General features: G+C 37.3%; 1 protein-coding gene across 1 annotated transcript in view; it reads right to left on the reverse strand.

Annotated features, from left to right (window-relative positions):
- Positions 1–10,594, reverse strand: part of LOC149782091 (tyrosine-protein phosphatase non-receptor type 11-like) — a 134,350-nt gene extending 123,756 nt beyond the window's left edge. The window contains exon 1 of the mRNA XM_089933526.1: positions 10,446–10,594. Coding sequence (XP_089789652.1) covers positions 10,446–10,459 — 14 coding nt within the window. The 5' untranslated portion in view covers positions 10,460–10,594. The remainder of the gene's footprint in view (positions 1–10,445) is intronic.
- Between the last annotated feature and the right edge of the window lie 7,136 nt (positions 10,595–17,730).

Consider the following 17,730-nt stretch of genomic DNA (forward strand, 5'->3'; position numbering starts at 1 on the left):
ATGTTAAGACTTGTACTCAAATAATTATATGGTCCAGCATTCTTATACTTCTTAAACTAATACCCAAAGATCAATCACTGTCAAATTACATCCTACTACTTATACTAATGCCCTAAGATCAAACACCATCAATTTACATATTACCTATGCTACACTTAATAACGGGCCCCGAGTGGCCTAAACCGCTCTCCGTTACGGATCACTGCCATCTCACCTCTGTCTGCGTGGGTTCAAGTCTAAGATTTGGCCAATGTAGGTATGTGAGAAAGCTTGCCAGTAGCTTCTCATGGGTCGGTGGATCTTTCCCGAGTTCTTCCTCCACCATTAATACTGGCCGCCATGTATAGCCTATTGTGTGCTGAAAAATGGTGTTAAACCCTACAACAACACCACTTAATAACATACAAAATACAGAAAATTCAATTTATGAATGAACACGTATTAGAATTTAAAGGCACACCAATGCAATAACCTTATGGTGCTGATTAAAAGTAAAGTTTTTGAATGTAAAAACAAAACGTTAGATGAATAACTTCAGGAGGACAAAGCCCCCCCCAACACATGTATTGCAAGATGAAAGATAAAAGATATATATATAAAGAACTGCAAAAAAACTTAAACACGAAGTACAAGATGATAAGAGAAATTCCATTAATGAAAAGGAACCTCTATGCTACTTGCTTTCAGACCAAGTCTGGTTGAAAGATCTTGAATGATTCTGAGAATTATCCTCTAAAAAAGAAAATGTTTATGGACACAAATAAATAGTGAAGGCTATTCCATACAAATATGGTGAAGCAATAATAAGATGATCTCTATCATAAGGTGGACTGGTCATGGATTTCATTTTGATTATTAAATCAAAATGTGTACCAAATATATATGTACAAGGTGGTCCCTATCATAAGGTGGACTGGTCATGGATTTAATTTCATTATTTAGTAGTATTATGTATAAAAAAATTCAAGTACAAGGTGGTCCCTATCATAAGGTGGGTTGGTCTTGGATTTCATTTCTGTGCTTAATAGTAAATGTATTACAGTGTACATGTATGTATAAAACAAATACAAGGTAGCCCCTATCATAAGGTGGACTGGTCATGGATTTCATTTCATTATTTAGCAGTATTATGTATAAAATATCTAAGTACATATATAAGCTGATCCCAATCATTAAGAGGTGTCGCTATGGATTTTAGTTATTTATTATATTTATAAAATACCTCAAACTACACATGAATGGAAGTTCAAAAACTTGAATACTTTATGTACATACCAGAAAATGTTCAAATGCAAAGGTGGTAGATTAAGCAAAACAAAGTAATCATATTTTTGCTTGTAAAATACACATGCCTCCACTGTAATTTAACAGTCTAAAATCTTAAGTAAATTTGAAAACCACAACAACAGCATGGTCATTTACTGGTATATATTTGTGCAAAAATGCATAACAAATTTCATGCTTCTACTTAAAAGTACTTCAAGTTAACCATACTAAAATTTCTTTTTTGTCAAAACATCAAAGTCCAAGTAATTGTTTATAATTGCCTGAAGTTAGTCATTTCAAAATACAAACAAGCATCCCTAAAAATATTTGTATATGTCTACATCAAGTGGTCTATGCCTAATTAGGATGAGAAGACCACATTCTAAATGTCCAAGTCCAATGTGCAAAAGACAAAAACAGAAAAATTACTTAAATGTTCTAAAAAATCTAACCAAAGAAATTGATGTGCTGATTTTCATTTGGCTACCCTGAGCAATTTTTTAACAATCTGTCTTTCATGTCTGACAGGATAGACAGAACCAAATCAATATGGACAGGACCAAAATCAATATGGTCAGGAACAAAATCAATATGGACAGGTCCAAATCAAGATGCCTCCTCTGCAAACAGTGGGGAATGCAAAATCTTTGATTTTCCTTACTTACTTTTGTTGGTACTAATAGGCACAAGAAAAAACGTATTGAGAATACATGTGACTTTAGAGGGCCAGTAAAAACATACAAAACCAAGCAATTTTAAATAACAATAGTTTAATGTTTCAATTCTTTTTTCACTTTATCTCTTAATGAGTGATTGAAAAAATTAAAACAATATTTGTATCAATGTATTTATGCAATTACCTTGAATACGAATTTTGTATTGAAACAAATTTTTGGTGATAGCACCCCAAAGCTATATCATGGGAGGTAACTACTCTGACTTTCTTTCAGTATCAGTCTTTGAGTCATGTCCCTTATACATGTATACCTTTACTTTCTTGCCTTTCACATACAAAAGGCTAAACTAATAACGAAATATACAACAAAACTATATATATATATATATATATATATATATATATATATATATATATATATATATATATATATATACTTACATGTGTATGTCAATGGAAGTACAGCAGCATTATTATACTTGAAAGAGGCAATGACAAAAAGTTCTAACTTAAAACCTCTCCCTTAATTTATCAAGGTTTCTTTAGTGGATTTGTTATTACCCCGATAAGGGCACAGTCTACTCCCCTTCTTGTGTAAAAAGCTAAGCGCAATGCAAATGATATACAATGTTTTTAATATTATCTTTAAAATTTCTCTATGATCTGTCACCTATTAAAATCCATGTGGAACTTTGTGGTACAAATAAAAATCTTCAAAAATGTATCCCCACTTAAATATTGGAACCAAAGCTTCAAAATATGATATCTCCTCCAAAGGAAGGAAGCACACCACAGTAAATTGGTTGTTGTTGTTTCTGATTTCTCAGCACAAGATAGACTATACATGTTGGCCAGTATAAATGGTGGAGGAAGAACCTGGATGAAACACAGAAAGACCCACCATCGCATGAGAAGCTACTGGCAAGCTTTCTCACATCCCCACACTGGCTGAACCTGAGACTTGAACCCACACAGAGGTGAGATAGCAATGATCCATAAAGGTGAGAGCTTCAGACCACTTGGCTGCAAACTGGTGAAATCAAACCTTAAAATCAGATACACATTTGCAGAATGTATACCCCCTGTAGACCAACAAGGTTTATATCTTAAACGTTTCTCCAGTGATTTTTGCTTAATCATACTGTACAATGGTTTCTGCCTGCCAAAGTAAAAAAATTTTTTAAAGTATACAATAAATTAAAAAATAACTATAGTGGCTTGAATATCTAATCAGGTCATCTACAAATGCATGCAAATATGCTTGCCAAATTTCATCTGTACCATTGTGGTTTTTGTACAATCCTGCTAACAATCTTTTTATGAGAAAAATATGGACAGAGAGACATATGGATGGACAGTACCACATCAAGATGCCCACTGCTCCAAGTAATGTGAAGATAAAACCTGCACTTGGACAGAGTTCCAAATTATCTTTCAAAACCTGTTCAATATTAGTCCAGCATACTGTATACAATCTGAATACTATACACACCTATCCCACATTTAACAATCCTCTATGCAGATAGCTGAAATTTCTTCCGCATGAACCATTTTTGTTCCCCTGTTGCCATGGCATTAACATCTGTCCTATGCATTAAGAAATCAACAGAACTCTTCCTTACTGCAAATGCAAGTAAATAACAGAATCAGGGCCAAATCTTGTGATATTAACATTATGATAACAGCGCAGAACCATTTTTCTTCTTTCAGTTAGTTACCTAGACTTTTAACCATTTGACCCCAAAATCAACAGCCTTATTCCTTACCCTGCTTGCACATGCAAGCAATCCACAAAGTTTGGTTTATGTATTCATGCTGTATATTACTGTCTAAACCATTTTTATTCTTTCAGTCTGTGACCTGCACCTTCGTGTTTTTAATTCCAAAATTGGTAGGGTTATTCCTTATCTCAAATGCATGGAATCAATAAAGTATGGGAACCATAAATGATGGAGAACTCAGGTTATTATGTTTAATCTTTTGTCTGTGACCTTGACCTCTGCAACCTGAAATCAATAGGGTTCTTCCTTAATGCAAGTGCAAACCATCCACAAAGTTTGGCAGGCAATTAACATTAATGGCAAAATTTATTTCAAAAGATCAAATTCTGTAAATTGCTGATTGTTGGCCGCCAGGTAGAAGCCAGTTTTAAAAACTGTCACTATGTAAAACTCAATCAAACTCAACAACTATCAATGTAAGATCGCATTTATTTAACATATTTTTCCTGAAATTAAGAAAATAAAACCACAAATAATGATTCATTTCCTTCATAAACAAGTAAAATGTCAGTCAGTGTTCCACTGATGACAGATGACCTTAGCATGTAGTGCAGCTGATAAGCCAAACAATGATCATGATGATGACCTGAACATGTAACACATCATCAGTCAGGAAGCATATTATTCTACATGATGTTTCTAGTCAGGCAGAATGAACAAAATTAGGACAGTCCAGTTAGTCATAAACTATTCCATGGAAATGGGTAAAATAAATAAAAGAAGGAAAGAAATATTCAAGTGTGTGTATGTGTGTGTGCGTATGCATGTGTGTGTGTGTGTGTGAATATCTTAAATGGTCACTGAGTTATGCCTGTTGCAAGCAATATCCCATGTGAAAATCTGAAGCATATTGTCATGGGGAAATACGCTATAAAGAAGAGTCCATCAAAAGGATTGATGCTATACAGCCAGGAATAACTTCCAGGAATTCATTATGAGACCCATTTCTTCTTTTTAACTGCTAAGTGTTGAAACCATCTCTGATATTCTTGTGCATTAAAATGATTTTTTCTGGATGACCGCCATGGTGGTCATATCGGATGTAAGATTAGCATAATTTTCCATTTCATACATATTCTCTGGCAATGAAAATCCCATGTCAATTCGACTATCCATACATCAGTAGCAGCAACAGCAAGATTTTCAAAGCTTTCATGGCAGCCATAGTGGATGTGAGATCTGCACCATTTTCACTCAGGCTGACTTAGACACCATAAGCCTCCTATGTTGGTATCTATCCTGCAACCCTTGGATTACAAGTCCAATGGCCTATGATGAGTTCACCCCATGGATTACATGTCCAGTGGCCTATGATGATCTCAGCCCATATATTACATGTCCAATGGCCTATGATGAGTTCACCCTATGGATTACATGTCCAATGGCCTATGATGAGTTCACCCCATAGATTACATGTCCAATGGCCTATGATGAGTTCACCCCATAGATTATATGTCCAATGGCCTATGATGAGTTCACCCCATGGATTACATGTCCAATGATTGATGAAAAAGCTCAACCATGGATTACAAGCCCAATTATCTATGAAGAGCTCAACTTTTGGATCACAAGTTCAATGATCTATGAAGTGCCATAGTGGCTACCTAAAATAAAGTAAAACATAAGTATCTGAAATCATGTGTGACTGTAGTCCACACACTTTGTCCCACCCAGTCCCAAAAGCTCTGCCCCTAGGCTAAAGCCCCAGGTATAAATTGTTTTGGCAAAGTGCCAGTTATAATTTCTGAATTCAGCATTTCCTCATCAGTAAAGTATATACAGAGCTCAAGGGTAGGGATCTCAATAGTTTCTGAGTTATGGTATCGGGGCCAAAACTACATGCCCATCGGGCATGATCTAGAGTCTCAAACTGTCTATGTGACATAATTTGGTACACACACATGCACAGACACATGTCAGTCACATAATTTTGGAATCTGATATATCTTAAGTTATTTAATATTTACTAAAATCACCACACCCTACCCACCTCCCAAGGACATACAAACTGTTGATAACATCAGCAGATCATCATTCAAAATACACAAAAATCTGTACTCTTATCTTAAATGGTGTAGGTGGAGTTACACAACATGATGCAGGTCTCATGTCTAAACCGACAGAAGCACATAATCCCTACCTTTTCTTCCAACAAACTGGTATAACAAAACCATGATATGCAAATCAAGCAACCCTCTAGTCATGTTCGACTTCAAAGGCAGAACATAATATGCAGTAACTGGACAGCAAATGCAATGTAATAGGACACAAAAGAAACAAGCCCTTATTTCAACAGACACACTAAATAAATGCTCACAGTGAAGCATGCACTTTAGTTATATAATATTTACACTATTTAACTGCATTAACATAAATGCAACAAATAGTAAGATTGTGTAGCAACTTATTCTTTTTTTTAGCAACTTGTACTGTCCTTTACTGTACTGGCTTTATGTGTGTACGTCCTACTGACTTTATGTAGCAACTAGTACTGTCCATTTAGTGACTGTTGTATGCAGCACTAGCAACAGGTACTGTCATCAGTTTTAATAACTGAACTCAAGTAGCAAAAGCTAATGTCCACAGTTGTAATGACTGGCCTCAAGAAGCAACTGGCCTTATGTAGCAAATGGTACCATCCCTTTAGCAATTGGTTGTATGTAGCACTAGCAACTGGTGCTGTCCCTTACTGTAGCAACTAGTCTATTTTTTGCACTTTTCTTCTTCTGTCACTGTCAAGGGTGGACAATTTACTCAGTTACATGTTGCATACATGCTGTGAAGTTCATTTCATAGTATTCAAATATGAGTACAAAGTCTCAAGTTCTGTTAAGTAAGAACTTGAGTACTTTGGACTTTCCTAATTAAACATGCAAGTATTAGCACATGTACTTTACACAAAGGCTTCATAAGTAGTTCTGACAGACATAATTGCCTAGAATTTAGATGGCTAAGCAGTATTCCTCTGGATAAACGTTCTTTCATAAAATCACCACTGTACTGCATTATATTTAACGAGTTATTTCTTAAATAAAACAAGAAACTTCTTTATTTTCAGATAATATAAATATAGACTAAAAGAAACATTCATTCAAATATGATTCACAAAATAACCATCAAGCACATGATTGTCTGGCTCTAATGATAAAGGATAAAAATTAAATAGCATGATTCCAGTTACTGGTGCTATAGAAAACAATTGTTTTATCTTTCTATATTTTTACTATACTGAAGTAAAAGACTTTAAATGAGTGACTGCCCATGACATCAGCAGCTCCTCCAAGGATGTATTCAATAATTACCTTGGCACTTAGCGCTCAGCATTTAGAGGTTTGTGTTAAGACTAGTCGGTCTGGTGTCAGGATAATATGACTGGGTGGGACATCATGCTACATGTCTGCAGCATGATGCCCCAGTGCTAGATATCACTGTAAACTGCCACACTGCAGACATTGCAAGAGTATGACTGGAAAACTGTTAAAGCTACACTAAAAATCAAATGTGTTACATGGTTATGTTCCACCTGAGAAGGTGTCAGTCCTTTTTAAAGTGTGCTGTATGTGTTGTGAATCTGATTTTGTATTTCAAGGATGTAACAACTATTTTTCTTATACTTTATTTTGATTTTGTATGACTTCTGGAATACCTAAACTTACTGTGCTGATGTGCCAACCCAAGGGCAGAACAATCAATTGCCTGGAAGTCAGAACAATTAAAAACAACTACAGTACCTCAAAGGGAATTTCACTTGACTGGCAAAAAAAAAAAGAATTTCCATGAATTAAAGATAAGACCACTTATTCCTTTTGATTGCCAAGTGTTGAAACCATCTCCAACATTCTTCAGAGGTAGAAAGATATTCAAATAAGTGGTACACATAATGGATGTCAGCTTGGCAACATTTTCATTTAGAACAAAGTAGACATTAGAAAACTCTATTCTGAAGGATCTGTGAAAAGGATTTTAAAACAGTCCTTGTGGCAGCCATTTCATATGTACAACTACAACCATTTCCACTTAGGACCAACTAGGTACCAAAAGAATCCACTGGGGAAAGCCCCCTGTCGTAATGACCATCCATTCAGGGGAAACATAATTTTTAAGACAGTCAAAACATCAGTCATATTGGATCTATGATCAGCAGCAATTACACGACTGTAATGAAATGGCTTTAAATTATGGTAATAGTGATGTCTCATTTCTTTCAGTTATGTATCCTGCAACATTCAGCAGTAAGTGTATGAAAATAATAACTTTGGCCAGAAAAACACAAGTGTTTCCAGTCAGCCGACTGGCCATGTTTTTGGTTGCTGACCCTAGCACTTTTTCCCTCCAGGGTTTAAAAAAAATCCAAAACAAATCCCAAAATTGTTTTGTGCATCTAATTGAGCTGGTTTAGCGAAGTAATGTAAGTGCTAAGTACATAATATATACTAAACATTATAATATATATAATGCTAAAAAAATACCAACCTACTGTAATTTTAAAACCAGTTCAATAGGAAGCATACTTTATTTGTGGTCTTACAATAAAAAAGTTTGATACACATTTGTACACAGAGTTTGATTCATTGTACAACAATATGGAATCTGTATCGTACATAGTGAAAACAACATGGCGCTGATACTTATTAATAATCCATTTATGATAAAGAATTAGTGGATTTTATATAAAACTTGTGGAAAAATTGAACACTAGTTGTTTTTATGCACATACTGTTTACAGATAAAATGGATTCTACTATGTCCTGAACAACAATGACAGTAGTTCCTGAGAAAATGTAGGAAAGCCTGTATTGGACATAAGCAGTATTTTATGATAACAAAAATTACATAATTCTCTACATATTTTGTTAATAAAAATAATAATAATAATAATAATGATAATAACAATGACACCATGTTTAGTCCTAAACAATATGACAATCCTCAAAATGAATAGTCAAAATATTTTCATATTCTCTGCTCACATTTCTTTCAGCATATGCTATGCATCTATCTATCTATTCTATAACAAATGGTAATTTAGTTTTCTAAATTTTATTGACAAATCTTCAGTTTAAGTCTCTGACTACTTTCTTGATATCCTGATAAAGGGTTCAAGGTGAAATGTACAAAATGTAAGACATTGATCTAATATTTCCCCTTTTTGTAGACGACCAGGCACATTAGGCTGCCTCCTTTTATCTGATTTTCTAAAGCATTCCATGTCTTAGCAAATGACTACAGTGTGCAAAAATAAAAACTATTAACCACCTGTTCAAATGTCATACACCAAGCAACATAAATAACTGTTTATCACAAATACAGAAAACTGTCACAAAATGCTACTAATGTGCACATAAATAATTGTAAAAGTGTCAACTCTTTGCCTTTTCAACACACCATAAAAGCCACTCTGAAAAAGCACATGGAACGATACATCTATACATTTCATACTCATTGTCACTAAGCATATTGCGCTATACCTAGTTTAACATTCACAATTAATGACAGTCATATCATCCAACAGAACTATATGAAGTACCATCTTCTAAAGTATACATATATCTTAACTGATCAATTTGTAATTTTGTTAAAATTTGTCTTTTTCCTTCATATGGATCATAGTCTTATTTTACGGAATGTACCTTCTTACACGCTAGCGGAAACATACGCAACAACTACAACAGTCCTCATACTTAGAAGCGACTTCAACATATATGTATCCCATTTATGCATACAAATAAGGTTTATTTAGGAAAAGTAACTAATGACAAATACTTTTCATTATCATTAAAAATGAAAGACTGATGTTACCTTAAGGTATAAACCTTGTTCAGATTTAATATCAAGATAACAACATTTGGTGAAAGAAGAGAGAAAAAGTACTAAAATGTAAGCATGCAAATAAGTTCTTTAATAGTATATATTTCTGGAACGTTTCAAAACTATCTTAACTATTTTTAGTGCTGATCACAGCTGTACTTTTAATATGGAAAATTTGACACCCATTGGGTTACAGATTTATGTGTAATATAACTGTCAGTTCAGGGACCGGAAGTAGACATTTATAGTAGTCCCGATTATGTGACATCGTGATGTTTGCCATGTACATTATATGCAAGGCCCAATGGACATGAAAAATGTAATGCTCATTGCATCTTGCTTAATCTTCATGCAACATCTTGGAATAAGATGATTACAATGCAACCTAGCTCAATACCATCTCAATATCGTGATCTATTGTGAGTAAAATACAAAATGAAATAGACTCGTTTAGCTAGTATAAATATATTTTCTGCAAAACTGACTGTCTCTGACCATTTAAATGACAGTTTTTTTTAAGTTAAATAATTTGTAACTTTTTATTTATTGCGTACTATACGTGTTATCTGGATATACCACACCCATCCACCCTATTAATGTGTCATGCCTATTCGTATTAATAACAGCACTTACAGCGTATTGACAATGATAACAAATAATTGGTTTCGCTTATCTATAACAACTGGTCTGAGTTGTCCTTTATAAATGTGCAAATTGCAGAGCTGATCTGAGGTTGGGGCTGATGTATCTTTACCCTGGACCGACCTGACTGGGACATTGTTGGCTTTGATTCAGAGTTATCTGGTTTCCATAGTCTACCAATGCAACAGGTGCCCACATCTGTTGAAAACTACTAAAGTTTCCATAAAGCAATTTAATACCATAAAAAAGTTAATGTAAAATCATTTACTTACCGCCGGGAGCCCATTTTATCTTTGTCTGGTCGCTAAATCATGAGAAAAGCGTAAATTAAATACTTCTACTGTCACAAATTGATGCTTCTTCTATTATAGCCTCGTTTTCGATTCAAACAGACTTCCTCTTTGGAGAAGTCATTATGCCACAATAAGAGGGAGATGTCGTTAATTTTCTGCAAATAAATTTAAATTTTAATGTTATATAAATCTGCATTAAATATTACGTCAAAATTTATGATGAACAAGATTGATTGCGCTTGTAATCAAAACAGAAATACTGTTGTGGGTGGCACAAGTCCAATAGAAAATGCTGTGAACAGGATAGCGTTCAAGAGGCAGTAATTTTCACGAACTAGTCGATCCACTGCAAAGGATTATAATAATACTTACATAATGAAATAATAACTGACGATGAAAATAGCTTGGCCGTTAACGTAAAAATGCATGCAAGGAAGTCCGCTTAAACTTATACATACAGAATATACAAAATCCGCCTAAATGTAATGTGCCCACGTGTTTAAACGTCAAATCCGTTATCTTGATTTCCTACGCCAGAGCTGCTTCTGCTTAGATTTCCTGTATCCTGCATGTTAATAACAGATATTGGGCAGAAAATATAAGTGGCATAGGAAGACATTAGGTCAAATGGATGAATGTCGCGAACTCATCGAAGTATTAGGTTACAGGAATGCGTTTAGTGGAAGGATGAATATCGCAAACCCCTAGAAGTATTGGGTAATACCAAGGGCATCCGCAAAACCTTTAACATGAAGGATATGGCAAAAATATAGTGGTCAGCTATTAAGTTTTAAAGATGTAGGCCAAACATGTTCAGTGGCGAAATCGGGGGGGGGGGGGTTGGGTTAAAATAGGGCTGTCAAGTAAGCTGCACTGATGACATTTCCAAATTCGTCGGCTTGTACAAAGTCCAGTTTTCTTCATAATTAACCAGGATCAAGTCCTCACGAACGACGTCAACGTGTTTCATGTATTTAGTTTTGTCGTGAATCATCTGGAAGTACCGGGAAGGTTCTGCCAAATACTCTGTCTTGCGTAAATACGGTCGTTGTGCCATCTTGCCCCACAAGCAATTTAACATCACTTGGGCAAACGATGGCCTGTCTTCGTTTTTCTACACGTGGTCTAAAGTGATGCCTTCCTGCTCCCAGTATTTCTCTTTGAATTTATGTTTGGTCTTCGGGAGTGTGGCACCAGGAAGGTTAGCCGTTGGCTTCTTGTTTCAGTTTCAAAAAGGCATCAAAGTAGTCTGCGAAAATGCCTTTCTGAGTCTCGTAGCCCTTGTGGTATTTTTCTGTCTTGGGAAAGTGGTAAATTTCGTACACTTCTAACAGCTGCTATCCAAGGTCCTGAGCTTTAAGCAATTCCACGCTGACCCACGTTCCCGTCAAGACGCGTTCTTCCTAAGTGTGCTGACAAGGTCGGTCTTGGTTGCACGTTTCGGCACAAGCACGGCACAAGGGAAACATCAGTTTTCCTTGGCAATGGTGAGGTAAAACGGGATGGTACAAGTTCGTGGGTGGGGGGGGGGGGGGCTTTGTACTTGATCAGTCGTTCGTATAGTCGAATGTTATCCAGGTCGCTGTGTTCCGTCAGCAATTGCGGGTGACCTGCAGGAAAGCGTCAGTAGTGAAGGGGGATACTCTACGGACAATGGGAATTAGCATTACAGAACCCCTTGGGACAATCTACGGACAATGGAAATTTAACATGGCGAAAAATCGTGGGACAATCTACGGACAAGGGGAATTAACATGGCGAAAAATCGTGGGACAATCTACGGACAAGGGGAATTTAACATGGCAATAAATCGTGGGACAATCTACGGACAAGGGGAATTTAACATGGGATTTTTTTTTTTTAAATTTTTAAAAAGGGGTAGGCAATTCAAAGACTATCTCTTTTCGAGAAATATGGCTGGCCCTGAAAAGGGCCTTTGGCTTTCTTCTTTTATTTCCTCCATCTTCTCATCCAGCCCCTAATCTTTCCCCAAATTCCTTTTTTCTTCTTTTCATTTTCCGGTATCCAGTCCGGGTGACCCATGGCTCGGAACTTCTGTTGGATTTTTATCCAGTTATTGTTCAGTCTCTCATATTCTTCTTTTTTCTTTCTATTCTCTTGTTCTTTTCTATCTTTTGCCCACCTGTCCTTAATTTTCTGCACTTCTTCCTCTATTATCTTTTTCATCTTTTCTTCCGCTTTCTTTAGTTGTTCAATGCCCCTTTTCACGAACTTCCACTCTGACCATTTCTCTAGTTCTTCTAAATAGCATCTCACTGCTTTTACTTTGTCCATAGACTCTTTTATAGTCCCCACTCTTACATACTCTGGTTTAATCAATCCTCTCAATCTCTTAACTTCTTCCTCTATCATCTCCTCTATCATCTTCCTCGCTAATTGTAGTTCATTGACATAGTCAAGACTTTTTCTCAACCTCCATTCTCTTTCTATCCTTTCAATAGTGTACTCTCCATCCATCATCCAAAAATAAACATTTCTTAAGTCATTGAACAACGCCGACACTTCCATCTTGTATCTGTTATTCAGTAGAATGGTTTGAACGAAGAATACTGTGGGTTCTTATACGAAAAGCGCAGACGTGAAGGAAAACATCCCCATAAAACATAAAATGGATCTTACCTAGATGATGACCCAACATCGCGCGGACGTGAAGGAAAACATCCCCCTACTTTCTCATTTCATATAATATAACCCTAACTATACTCTCCACATTTGCTAAAAAACCCATAATCTACTATTCACACAAACGTACGTGAGCGCTTACAAACACAAACACAAACACACAAACACATACACTCACATCACAAACACATACACTCACATCACAAAAGAGTCAGTGTTTATATTCACACTACTCTATCTACACACATTGGCAAATCTATCGTTACTTCTTTTCTAGAGTATGGGGTAGCCCTTAAAAGGGCTGTTTGTTTTTTTAACTCCAGATGCACCTATCTAATGATGGCACCTTCCAGGCCTGGCACCACACACACATCTTCTTCCCCAGTCTCCTTTTACCTTTCTTCTTGGGAGTGCAGAGGCGGGATAAGTGGCTTCAGAATCCCAATTTTCTGTCTCTGGGATTCTGAAATTTTCTCTCTCCTTTTCCTCCTCTTCTTTTTTTCTTCTTTCCTCCTCCTCCTCTTTCATCCTTGCCTCTTCTACAATGGCCTCTGCGGCCAGTTCATTAAGTATGCGCCTGGCATATTCCAGGTGCATCTGGAGTTCTAGCAGTTTCACAATTCTGGTATTCATTGTCTTGTCAACGAATGAACAGGGTAGCTTGACTGCCTAGCGAGTTTCAATTTATACTGAAAGCGCGGACGTGAAGGAAAACATCCCTAATAACATAAAATTCATCTTACCTAGATCATGACCAAAAAACAACAACAACGCGGACCTAAAAGAAACACTCACTCACTTTTTTATGCTACCCATCACTATTTAAAATTTTTTATAAATCACTTCAATAGACTATCCACATATGCAAAGCAATCCAATCTAACCCCCAATTATACACCTCAAACAGCCCAAAAAAACTAACATCATTTTAATCTACTATCCACACCAACCTACTTTATCACTTACAAACACAATCACACTAACACATATCCTTATATTTTTTTATAAAAGAGTTAGTGTTTATTTTCACACTACTCTATCTACACACATTGGCAAATCGATCGTTACTTCTTGTCTAGAGTATTGGGGTAGCCCTGAAAAGGGCTGTTTTTTGTTGTTTTGCTATGGCATTCTTTTTTAGTTTCTAAGAATGCGATGTCCTCTGAGGATAGACTTTCTGGCGATAGGTCTGCTTCTTCGGAAAGAGAAGAAGAACTCTTTGGTGTCGATACGGCAATCGACAAAGCCTCTGTCAGGTTCAGGTTGCTGCTGCTGTTGTTGTTGTTGTTGTTGTTGCTGTTTTTGAAGTCTGTACTTCTCCGTCCATTCTTCTTTCTCCCTGTTCACTTCTTCTCTGAAGAGCTCTTCTATCAGGTCTTCAGTGATTTTTAACATTCTCACATTCTCTATTTCTTCTGGCTTCGGTATCAGACTGTGTCTGACCCTATGCAAATTCACGTAGGCTTCGTTGAGCTTAGCTAGTTTGGAGCACATCTTCGTAGGAGGATGAGTCGACAATGGATGGTTAGACTGGAAACAACCCCGGTTCTTAAAGTGAAAGCGCGGACGTGAAGGAAAACATCCCCCACACGGTTTTCGAGTCGCAACGTTCAGTGATTGTCATGAGAGGGATAGTAAGAAATGAAAGAGCATCAATTCAACATTCTTATAGCTAAACAAAAGACAAAAGCATTTTTTCAAAACACAACATTTTTTATTCAAAAATCACTTAACACTAAACAACAACATTTCTAACATTTTTAACAATAATCCAACACTATAACATCAAACAATTTTTTTCAAATCTCAAACATTTTTTTTCTTCAAATACTAACTACTTTGAACAGGGCTGACAACGTTGTGAATGAAATTGTGATTTCCACTGTTGGAAATCATTAGGCCATTGATGGACACTACGTTTCCTAGCTTGAGACAAAAGATAAGCATAATGGTCACAAAACCATCGATCTACTTTCACATCATTTCTAGCAGAAGAACGAGGATCGAAATGAGTCACTAAATGTTCTAAGGAATAGCCCAGGCTGCGATGATGCAGAAAATACACACAGTACTGTCCACACACCAAGGAATCTGTGCCTTGTAATTTCACGTTATTGAATCGGGTGGTTTGAGCATTTCTTCTCATAAAGTCGATGATATCGTCTTCCAAAGGGGGCAATCCGTACGAATCGAAATATTCCACACATCCTTCTTGAGGAAAGTAGACGGCTACCCAGTGGGTTCCTGGGAGATGACTTTCGTCCGTGTTGATCACGTAAGCTTGATGGTCTTTAGGTTTGCGATGAGGGAGTTCATCTTTAGCACAGACGACAGGATTCCAAGAAGCCGTATACGAACTGTGGTTCAAAAGGTAATAAAGTTCCCAGGTATCCATTGATTTGTGTTTTTTTCTTCTTCACAGGTAATAATAAGTCGTCAATTCGATCCTGACTTTTTGCTTGAAAATGTCTGACGAATAAACGGTTATTCGTTCTGTTTCCTCACTCTGATTCAGGAGAGCTTCGATACGATGGATCTCTTGAGTGGTTAATGGTGGACAAGAATGTTCACGCAAGTCTTTATACCACTGGTGCAACACGTGTTTGTTTGAGATGAGACTCCAAGCTTCGTCCAGATACTCGTCCAATTTTTCTTCTTGACTCAACATCAGGCATTTATCGTGTTGAATTTGACTGGGATGATCGTTTTGACATCCATAACAATTTTTCTTGATCAATTCCGTCATTTTGTCGACCAAGTGTTTGGCAAAACAGGAGACTAAATGGGCTTCTTGTTCTGGCCATCTTGACTTCATCATGACAATTTCTTCGTCTTTGTCTTGGGATTCTCCTTCCACGGTCTCCTCACATTTCATGTCCAAAGTTTCTTCACTAGGTAAAGAGGGATAACAGTCTTCCATGGCTTCTAGTAATCTAGAATGACTTCTCTCAAACTGTTGATTTCTATCGTATTGTCGAATTCTGCATACAGGATCACGTTCAACGTTGGATCAGCAGGGTCTCGATTTGCAAACTGAATTTCCACACGAATCTGGCCAGATTTTATAGGGTGGAAATGTCCCTCGTCGCTGCCTTGGTCTGGAGTGAAATCAAAGGCCCACAAAGCATAGCCTCCTGCATAATCTTCGTACGTAATACCGTGACTGGTATTGGTTCCTAACTGTCCGGTGGCTTCGTACAGGGACAAGTACGATCTCAAGTAATTGTTCTGGGCAAAGTTAGGCTCAAAGGGTCGTGTACACAAGGTCTTGCCGTCACGACTGACTTCGATTTTGGACACGCTAGAGTGTCGAAACTCAAAAGGATTTTCGTTATGAAGTCCATTGAAAGCTGAATTCCTGACGATACCAACGATCAAACGCTTGGGTAACTGTCCTTGGAACAGATGATCTTCGATCATGGATCGCTGTCCAACAGGAATGGTGAACGTTTTCACTTCCACTCTTCGTATGGGATACTTGGCGGTCGTTCTGCTCAACGTCTGACTGATGTCGTTTCCCACTTTAGGTAACACTTCCACACGGCGTACGTAAAGTCTGGCTTCTTGGATAACAGTTTTGTATTCGTTGGCATGGGCCATCAAATGGAAAGCGGCAGTGCTACGATTCAGTCTCAGGCGAATATCCACTCCGTTCAGTAAATACTTTTCTTGTAACCACATGTCCAAATGCAAACGATCCATCAGTTCTAAACTACGTCCTTGCAAAATTTTAGTTCTACGTGTGTTAAACCCCACATTGTGAGGATTGTCATCTTCTGTCAGGGCTGTGTCGCTAAACGTGCCTGCACCTGCCGTGTCAGGTTTCCATACCACGCAAGCATCCAGATGAGTATTCTTGGCTTCTTTTCCGTACGTCAAGAGATTTTCCAAGTAGGCACGATATGGGTAAGTATCCATGCTGCTGCTGACCAGTTTGTTATTCAAGTACAAGTCCACTTCGCTGAACAAGGAATGCATGAAATTGTTGACGGGCGCTACCCTATCATTGGCTCCAGGATTGGTGTTGTCAGTTTTGATCACTTTGACTTTCAAATACAGGTAACTGCTATTCAGATCGATGTAATCTTCGGGTTGTCCTTTGATTTCGAACTCGATGGGAGCGGAATCCGTCAAAGAGGAGACGGGATGAAATTCCACCCACTGGGATTCTTGCATCGTCATCATGGTGGGGGGCATGGCAAACATATCCAGTTCCGTCTTGGAACAAGCACATGACTCTCGGTGCATCATTTTTTCTGTGTCTCAATAATCGAAAACGTCTAAGTCTCGAACGGTTCTTCTTTTCTTGGCTTTTCTAGCTTGAAGTCTGGTGAAAGGGTGTTTTCTTCGTCGTCTCTTTCTGCCTTGTCCTTGCTGAATGCCTGACTCGGTAGCGTGCAGGGCATTTATAGGTGTGTCTCGTCGGCCTAAAATGTCTTTACCCGTTTGCAGCAGGACATTTTTGCCTGCCCTCATGAAGGCTTCTTTAGGGTTTTGTTTGTCGATGATGACATTTTGGAGAAATTCTTTGCCTTGCGTCAGTGCCGCATCTTTCAAGGCGTGCAATCCGCGTGTCACCATCGGTTTCAACACCGGGGCCACCGAACGAAAGGCCGATTTT

This window comes from Sinohyriopsis cumingii, chromosome 15 (genome assembly GCF_028554795.1).
Source record: "Sinohyriopsis cumingii isolate HCF-2022 chromosome 15, ASM2855479v2, whole genome shotgun sequence".
NCBI classification, from domain to species: Eukaryota; Metazoa; Mollusca; class Bivalvia; order Unionida; family Unionidae; genus Sinohyriopsis; species Sinohyriopsis cumingii.